This window comes from Grammomys surdaster, unplaced genomic scaffold (assembly GCF_004785775.1).
Source record: "Grammomys surdaster isolate TR1022 unplaced genomic scaffold, NIH_TR_1.0 572, whole genome shotgun sequence".
In the NCBI taxonomy this organism is placed as follows: Eukaryota; Metazoa; Chordata; class Mammalia; order Rodentia; family Muridae; genus Grammomys; species Grammomys surdaster.
This window is the reverse complement of record NW_021604991.1, coordinates 120,636-130,465: the sequence shown is the minus strand read 5'-3', so window position 1 is coordinate 130,465 and position 9,830 is coordinate 120,636. Positions and strand designations below refer to the sequence as shown.

Genomic DNA, 9,830 nt, shown 5'->3' with positions numbered 1-9,830 from the left:
TCTAATATACAAATCTCAAAACAAAAATTAAGTATTATCAACGTATCTGTATGGGTGTTGTAGTCTGTGTAGGATGTACAGACTAATTAGGATGAACTTCTGCTCTTTGAGCATGTGAAAGTCATTTTTATGAGCCAATTTTAATAATAACTAATAATAAGTCTTCATTCGTGCCATGTGAAGGATGGCACAAAGAATGTTTTTTGTTTAATTCCCTTGAATCTAGTTCTTCAGTGGATCTTCCTCTACCAAATCTGATCCATATAACTCTAGAAGGTAAGTAGAGTCCATTCATCTTTTCTAAAACCACAAAGACAAAGCCTGTCTCCTAAATCAGCATGTCCTTTAGCCAGTAACCAGGAAAACTTTTAGCTTGACCTCTCTCCCAGAGGAATAATAAAACAACCACAAAACTCAAAATCACACCCATTTTGATAATTAAAACAATTCAAAACAAATGAAGTAAACTACACAAATACTGTATGAGCCTATTCTTAGGCTTTCTCTAGTCATGCCAGGATATTAACCCAAAATACCTGTGAAGTCAATGTTCAAAGAATATGAGTTACCTTACAGGACTTTAAAGCTTCCCTAAAACAATTGTTTTCATACAACCTCACTACTATCCTTAAAAATCTTTTGCTTACTGTATAAACCTATTCTTAGGCCTTTTTCTTAATTTGTCCTGTCAGGATATATAACCCAAAAATTCCCATGGAGCTCACGTTCGAAGAATATGAGTTATCCTGCAGACTTTATTATACCAACTTTAAAGTAAATAAATCACACTTCTATAATATCTGCCTATAGGAAGCAGGCAGTTTCAACCTAGTTGCTCTCTGCCTAGAGCCAATGTATTTTTCCCTGTACTAGTTCTGAATCATGGGCAGAATTCCTCACGTGACATGGGCAAAATCTGTATTTTTATCTATCTTTCAAAACAAATTAACCAAACTTTAAAATTCTGTCCTATGATTACAAGCTTGTAGGAAGCAGGCAGCTTTTACTCTCTGGATTTCTGCCTCAGAGCAGTCATTTTGTCTCTTTTTACAGGAGGGGATCTCAGAGCCTGTGAGCTGAGCCTGCCCCTGTGTTTCTTTGTTTAAGGTTCCTATGCTTGAGTTACCACGTGACTCTTCCTCTCGCTGAGAAACCACTTCTCCCCTCCTTTGAGACCTGCTTCCCAGAATGATCATTCTGAGAATTCCTAAATTAATAGTCGATTCTGAACTCTCACATGGACCACCATCTGTAGTATGTAATTATAAAACGAATTCGTTTATACTACGAATGCTATGCTCCAGTAACTTAGTCTCCCATCCCCCATTGGGAGCTGTAAATCACAGTCTTCCCTGTTTCAGTTCACCTGCATCCAAACCACTTGTATCTTCCCAGCCATCCACTCTCTGTGGCTAGCTGTCACAAATCCCCATAATCCAATAAAGTCAAAACTCCAGAGGCTTGAAATTTATCAGTCAAGTTTGTATTGATAAATTCTCAACCCCCAAAATGCCCACACACAAAGAACTCAAGACTCAATTGATATAAACACAAGCTACACTCCTAGATGGGGCAAATTGCCTATATTATTCTATAGCTCTTCTATGATATCATTAGCTACCTGTGACTCTTTCAAAGCCACATGGATCAGGTTCATCTTCCTCTCCGATAAGTTCCATCCTGTCTCTTCATCTCTGTCCTCCTCTCTCCCTCCTTGTCCATCTCTGTTCCTACTCTAAAACTCTCAGCCTGCCTTCATTTTACACTGCCTAATCACAGACTTTAGCCTTATCTTTTGTTTGCCCTCACCTGCAGACAGACATCAATCTACAGTAATATATCTGCGTTTTTCATTTGAGATAAACATACATTAACTATCTATTTTGAGAGCCGTATTACCCACCTTAATCAGTTTCCTTTTGCAATGGATTAGTTCAGTCTCTAGGAAACTGTTACACAATTCCACATACTTCTCGCTTCCCCATTTTGTCATCATTATAAAATATTTGAGTGTAAACAATTAAAGAGTTGTAATGAAAAATTTCATTCAATGTCACATTTTCAGTGTTTCTCCCAGCATAGCTTATAAGATTTGAACATAACTTAAAGACGTTCACAAGTTTCTTGTACTCATGATAATTCTCCAGGTGGAGCCTCAAGTGTTGCAAAGAATACTGCTTGGATAAATCACATGCCATTTTTTTTTTCTGCTGGAAACTTTTCCCCATTATAAATATTCAGATATTTTCTTAGAACTGCAATAGAGGTAAAGACCTTTCCTCATTCATTACATTTGTGAGGTTTCTTTCCAGTATGTATTTTCTGATACTCCTGGTAGATAATCTGACACACTCACTTCATTTGTAAACTTTCTGTACTGTATGCATTTTCTGATGAGCGTGAAGACTACATTTGTGGCTAAAGAATTTACCACATTCATTACATATGTAAGGTTTTTCTTCTGTATGAGATCTCTGATGAATACTAAGACTGCATTTGTGGGTAAAACATTTGTCACATTCATCACATTTGTAAGGTTTCTCTCCTGTATGAATCCTCTGATGACTTACAAGGTATCCTTTGTTGGTAAAGCATTTGTCACATTCACTACACTTGTAAGGTCTCTCTCCTGTATGACTTCTCTGATGAATACTAAGACTGCATTTGTGGGTAAAGGATTTTTCACATTCATTACATTTGTAAGGTTTCTCTCCTGTATGAATTCTCTGATGTCTTCTAAGATTGGATTTCTTGATAAAAGACACATCACATTCACTACATTTGTAAGGTTTCTCTCCTGTGTGAATTCTCTGATGAACTCTAAGATCACTTTTGAGGGTGAAGGATTTGTCACATTCACTACATTTGTGAGGATTCTCTCCTGTATGAATTCTTTGATGAAAAATAAGACTGCATTTTTGGGTAAAGCATTTGTCACATTCATTACACTGGTAAGGTTTCTCTCCTGTATGAATTCTCTGATGAATAATAAGACTGCCTTTTTGAGTAAAGTATTTGCCACATTCGCTACATTTGTTAGGTTTCTCACCTGTATGAATTCTCTGATGAATACTAAGGTCACATTTCTTGGTGAAGCATTTGTCACATTGACTACATTTGTAAGTTTTCTTTCCATTATTGGTTTGTTTCGGCATGAGTTTTTGTTTAGCGTGGAAAATTGCTGTACCATTGTGTTTTTTCTTTCCTATGTGGATTCCTTGATTTAGACTAATGCTAGAACACAAATTTAAACAGTTTATACAGTTTTTAGATTGGCAAGGTTCTCTGGTGTTTCCAGTTTCATGTCTGTTTCGTTTTGATGATTCAATAGATGTATCCTCAAGGTTAGTTTTATAAGGTATACATTCAGTGGATTTACGAATGATTTTGCCTAGCTCATGATATTTATAAGACTTCTCATGGATACTCACATGCTCATCAACAATATGTTGTGTGTCTTGAACACTCTCATATTGATGACATACGCGATGATTCTCTGAAAAAGTGTAGAGATGACAGGGATTAATGGATAAGTAAGACAATGTCCCATGTTTGCTGATGTTTTCTAAGGTCAATTACTGCTTTGCAAGGATAGAGCTCTGAAGAGAGGCCTTTCTTGCTTCATAGTCATTACATGGACAATCTAAAGAACCTGAAATCTCATCTATATGAAATGACAGCAAACAGCAATAACCTAATAATTCTTATTTAAACACTGTACTTTGAAGAAAGTAGAATTAAAGGAAGATTGAGAATTACAGAGAAGAGCTCTCTGTAGGATCATATAAACGATGTTTCTCTATTCTCTTATTTATGTTTTGTGACAGAGTGACACTGTATAGCTTTGGTCAGCTAGAAATTCATTATGTAATCCATACTCATATGGAATTCATAATATAAAGACCATGCTGTGTCTTTACTAAATACAGAGACCACATGTTGAAAAGTAAATAAGCAACAACAAAATTCTCACAACCAACAGCAATTCTTCTATTTAAAAGCCTCTGCAGTTTTCAAATTCATAACAAAGTGAAGACCTGAATGCAATAGTAAAATTAAAATTAACCAATTGAAACTGCTGATTAAAATAGATAAGAGGTTTAGAGAAATCACACAAAATATAACACTTGTTCCTCTTCCAAATAATGGAAAGAAAAAAACAAAACAATTAAAAACAAAAACAATGAGAAAGTTATGTTGGTAACTAGAATTTTCCTTATTTGTGGAGTCTTAGACATTTCAGAGAGTTTATGTAAACACACGATTGTTAAATTTAGAGAATGAAGCAGGCATTCTACATGAAGAGTATTCTTACCCACAAAAAGCAGATTGTTGTAATTCTCCAACATCACATCCATGTACAATGCCCTCTGAGCAGAGTCAAGACATGCCCATTCCTCCTGTGAGAAGTCCACAGCCACATCCTTGAATGTTAACAGACCCTATAATGGAAAAATTACCTGTTTACCATGTGCTACCAGTCTAAAGTGTTTTCCTAGGTAAAAAATAAAAGCCCTAAGAATATGAGGTATTTTGTGACAAAGATCAGCCATGACAAATACTCAAGGACAAACATCTTTTAGAAGTGCTGTGAAATGTATCAGAAGCTAAGTACTGCTGCTCTTATATATACAATGTTAGAATTAAATACTGTATTGCTTACATTCATAAGGTCTCTCCTCTTCATGAATTTTCTGATGTTTTCTAAGACCTTATCAGCAGTTGAAGGGCTTGCCATCATAACGTTACTTGAAAATTTGTCTGCAGTTTAGATTCTATAATCCAAAGTTGTTTGCCAGCATCCGCCTGAAACTTCACAACAGATTTTTCATCCCAATTTTTGAAATCCAATGCTCTCTTCTGAACTCTAAAGGCTGAAGGAGTACACAGCACATATGAATACATTCAGGGAAATGAACCAACATAAATAAAAGAAAATTGAAGTTTGATTTTAAGAAAGGATGCTATATATAGTCATATTCTTTATTGTATTTTCTATTTCTCTGAAACAGGATGGTACAATAGAATCATAATCAGTAAACTTTTACAGGATACAACATACACATTTGTGATCCAGTTGCAAGAATGTACCTTTATGAAGTATGGGCTGCTATCAAATAGAATCCCAGTGTCATATCACATATGATGAAGTTACAATGAGTATCACTGGGCTTTTAAATACTACAATTTTCAGCCTTGCAGAACTATAGACACTATATAAATCCTGTCTGCAGCTGCGACTCACTTGACACAATCCTAACATCCTAGGCTGGCTTCCTAAGGCCTAGGTTCAATGAAGTACATTTTCTATAACAAAAATGTTGAATATGAAATGCAGAACTATTGGATGAATTAAGAATTACAGTTTTTTCTTTAAGCATAAAAGACATGTAACAGTAGAGAGCACATTCAGAATCAAGTACTTTGTAAAGGTATTTTATGAGACTATATTTACAACTATAAAGTAAATAGAAAAAACACTATTAGACATAAGTAAATATATATATATATGTGTGTGTGTGTGTGTGTATAATAATTTCACAAATTCATATGGTCTTTCACTACAGAATAATTAGATATGTATCTGTAAATAAATGGAGATGGTGCATTCAGATAAAGTAGAACCATTTTCTTAGACCAAGTTGACTTTTTAAATTGAGAGTGAATTATATTAATTTTTCAGGAAATTTTAAAACATTATTGCTCATGAGATTGACTTAAGTGAAAATATGAATCTTGTAATTTTAACTTTCTTTTCTTTTCTTCCTACCCCCATTGATTACCATGTCTGACTTCAGTTCCAAGGACTTAATGCTGCACTTAGGGATTCAGGGGCATAATGTATCATTCAGAGTACATAAAACTATGCAGATGAACACTTATATATTTAAAAAATATATTGTAAAGATACAACTTCACAACACTTCAAAGTTTTTAACCTACATAATACATAGCATGAAGGAGAGAAAAAACATAGTGTGTATGGAACATTCTTCATGCTTATAATAGAAGAGAACAAATTAAGAGGAAAATATGGTGGCGTATACAAAGTACCAAGGCAATATTCTCCAGAAAGTTCTTACTAATGCATTCTATGTGTTGCTACACACAAAGGTAAAGACAGTTGTGTTTACATTATTTCTAAAAAAAAGAAATAAAAAAGAAAATATTCATCTGTACATTGTCAAACTTACCAATGGGCAGAATCTCTTCTAAGATAAACAGATTTTTCATGTGTGAACACCCGTGATCACTATGAGACATAAAATGATGAAAAGATATACCAGAATACTGTCATCTGCATCTCATCTCAAACACATCAGTTTTATAGCAAAAGAAAGCCATATATTCTTTACATCATCTCCACCAGTAGGGAAGTGAAATATTTGCTATTAGGATTCAAGATAGTGGGTGTATTCTAATTCTACTCTTACATAAATTCCGTTCTTCCATGTATTGCTCAGTGATGTCAGTGTCTAGATCTGTGCAAATTCATAGTCACAAGGTTGTTTCTGGAAACTTGACTAATCCTGAAATGTACTTTATGTGCCACATGAGACTGTACTTTCCCACTAATATGAAAGGACACAAGTCTATCCAATGTATTATCCATCAACATATTCTTTGAGCATCATTTACAATACATTTATTCTTTTTCAGAAATGCAGGTCTTCAGTCCTTGGAAATTTATGTCCTCATAGTATTAAATCCAGTAAAAATATAATGGGACAAGGCTGTGCTTAGCCCATTATAAGTGAAAGATCAAAAGACTTAATTTTGATTATTGGAGAAGAACAAAGATAAATCACAGAAAATACTTTAGATAGGATTACCAGAGCGAGAGAACTAAAGTCTTGAATGGTTTAAAAAATAAAAGTAATTTTCAAAGAAAGGTGGACAGGACACTGACCTGGGGAGCATTTTGCAGAGAAGCATTCATCCTTCCTCTTGTTCTTCTCTAAGTTTTTGCCTCAGGAATATAGACTGGAATCCTTATTGAAATTTCACATCAAGGTTTCAAAAACTAAAAGCCAAAATTAATACAACTCTATCACAGACAATGTCAATCCATATGAAAAGACACAAAAAATGAAAAAGATACCAGAAAACTTGTTAACATTCTTACAGGCAAAAGAGCATGGAATGATATATTTAATAAGGCAAGGAAAATGACTACAATCTCAGGCTTTTTTTAAACCTCAGCAGGCAACAGGCACAGAGCATACGTATACCTGTTGCAAAACACTAGTACTCAGGTTTATCACTGGGAACTTATCATTCAAGGACCAGCGTCAGGGACAAATAGCTAGTGGGTACTAAGGTGGATACCTAAAAGTAAATAGAGTTTCATTAGCCATCACACTAGAATCTAGTATCTGTCTTTAAATGGAATGCCCATATGCTACATGGTCTAAGTGGTTCTCCTAGACGGACTTCCTCTATGATGATAACCTTGTAGTTCCAATAAAAGGAAGAATGTGTAACATGTGACTCCTGTCATATATATATATATATACATACACACTCACACACTGGCATACAAAAATATAAATAAATATATATATACATATATTTATGAATGTCTCAAAAACAAGGACTCACTATTGAATGTTGAACTACTATTACTATACAATGTCATAACCATGATATTGGTATATATGCAAGCCTTTTTATGTATTATATTGCCATATATTTCTCTCATGTCAAATACTTCTCCAGGCATTTAACAGATGCTTAGATAGTCTCTTTCTATCCCACTACTCCAGTAGTTTAGTGTGATGATGGGAAACAGAAGATAGATGACATACTATGTACAGTTATACATAATTATTGAGAATTGAAAATGAAAAGATGATTTCCTAGAAACAAATGAAAATAAAACTTTTATGGTATAAAACTAGGTCAGGCAATGAGCAAGTACTGACACAGTGTTTCTACTGACAATGTTTAAGGACTGGACATACTCAGCAATGAGTTCTCCAATTCTTTTATCAGTCTCTTTTGTGCACTGTTTTCTAGGGTGGATTCATTATTGGACTTTGAAGTTTGAACACAAATTAAAGTACTTGTCACAGTTTTGTATTCATAAAGTTTTTCTCCAGTGTGTCAATAGAGTAATATTTGTGGTTATGACATCTTATTACAACTATAGTATCATTTGTGTCAAAAAAGTGTGAGGATTCATAAATCATTCTCAAGATCATTATGTGTGTAAGACTTCTCTTGGGTATTCACATGTTGATGGGCAAAATGCTTTGAGCCTTTAAATCAAGACTTGCCCATATTTACCACATATATGAAGAGTCACTGGAAAATGAATACAACTTAAGCTAACAGAGACTGGTGTATGATTGAAAATAACCCAAAACTAATTTCTGGTTACATTTGTTACTATTAGTAAACTAATAATTTTCTACAATGGCACTCTCAGGAGAGGCTTATTGTTGTTGTTGAAATATCTTCTTGTGGATGATCAGAAGAATTAACAAAAGCTTTCTGATTCGTACCTTAACCGTGTACCATGCAGAAGGCAGGATAAATAGATGGTGAAACAATACTATGTTTTGGGAAAGGAGCTCCCTGATGAATGTTGTTAGGTGGAGTTGTTTGCTGTGAAGGAACTCCCATGCCCATGGCAACTCTGACAAAGGAAAACATTTAAATGGAATTGGCTTACATATTCAGAGGTTTTGTCAATTACTATCATGGAAGGAAGCATGGTGGCATGCAGGCAGATGTAGTACTGGAGAGGTAGCTGACAGTTCTACATCTGGATCAATAAGCAGGAGGAAGAGACAATGAGCCACTAGGCTTGGCCTGAGCTCATGAAAGTTCAAAGCCAACCCATAGTGAAAAATTGTTTCCAACAAGCCAACAAGACTACATCTTTTAAAAGCATCATTCCCTATAATCCAATTGGGGCTACTTTCTTTCATATCACTAGAGCGCCTATATAGAATATTTCTGTATTTTCATGCTTTCAAGGAAGATATTAAAAACAAAGTCTTTCTAGAATTCAATGAAAATAAATACACAACACACCCAAATTCATGAAACACAATCTAAGTGGTGGTAAAACGATAGTTCATAGCAGACAGTGCCTACATCCAAAAGCTGTGGATATCTTATAATAGCAACTTAACAGCACACCTATAAGCTCTATAAAAAAGGAAATAATTATACACAAAAAGAATAGGTTGCAAGGAATAATCAAATTGACATCCAAAATCAATAAAATAAAAAAAAAGACAATTCAAAGAATCAATAAAAGAGTTCATTATTTGAGAAAATCAACAGGATAAATCAATATCCAAACTAACTAAAAAATGGAGATAGAATATCCAAATTAACAAAATCAGAAATATACGGGAGGCATAAAAATAGGTAATGAAGAAACCAAAGAAATCATTAGGTCATTGCTTACAAACTTGTACTCCACAAGATTGGAAAATCTAAATGAAATGGATAATTTTTTTCAATAGATACTATATACAAAAGTTAAATCAAGATCAGATAAACAACTTAAATAGGCCTATACTCCTGAAGAAATAGAAACAGTCACTAAAATATCCCAAACAAAAAAGCCAAAGGCCAGACAATTTTAACACACAATTCTACTAAACTTTCCAAAAAGTTTTTATGCAACACTACTCAAATTATTTCACAAAATAGAAACAGAAGGAATGCTGTCAAATTCATTTTACGAAGCCACAGTCACCTTAATATCCAAACCACAATTTTTTTAAAAGACAGAGAATTAGAGACCAGTTTCCTTAAGAATACAAATACAAAAACTATGCAATAAAATGCTTGCAAACCAATACCAAGAA

At 34.1% G+C, this 9,830-nt stretch overlaps 1 protein-coding gene across 1 annotated transcript; it reads right to left on the bottom strand.

Annotated features, from left to right (window-relative positions):
- Positions 1 to 2,280: 2,280 nt before the first annotated feature.
- Positions 2,281 to 6,940, bottom strand: LOC114633264 (zinc finger protein 501-like). The gene is made up of 4 exons (XM_028781861.1): positions 6,911 to 6,940; positions 4,316 to 4,442; positions 2,400 to 3,496; positions 2,281 to 2,331 (listed from the first exon to the last, which is right to left on the bottom strand). Exons 1-4 carry the CDS (start codon positions 6,938 to 6,940, stop codon positions 2,281 to 2,283), a joined length of 1,305 nt encoding a protein of 434 aa, XP_028637694.1.
- Positions 6,941 to 9,830: the final 2,890 nt, after the last annotated feature.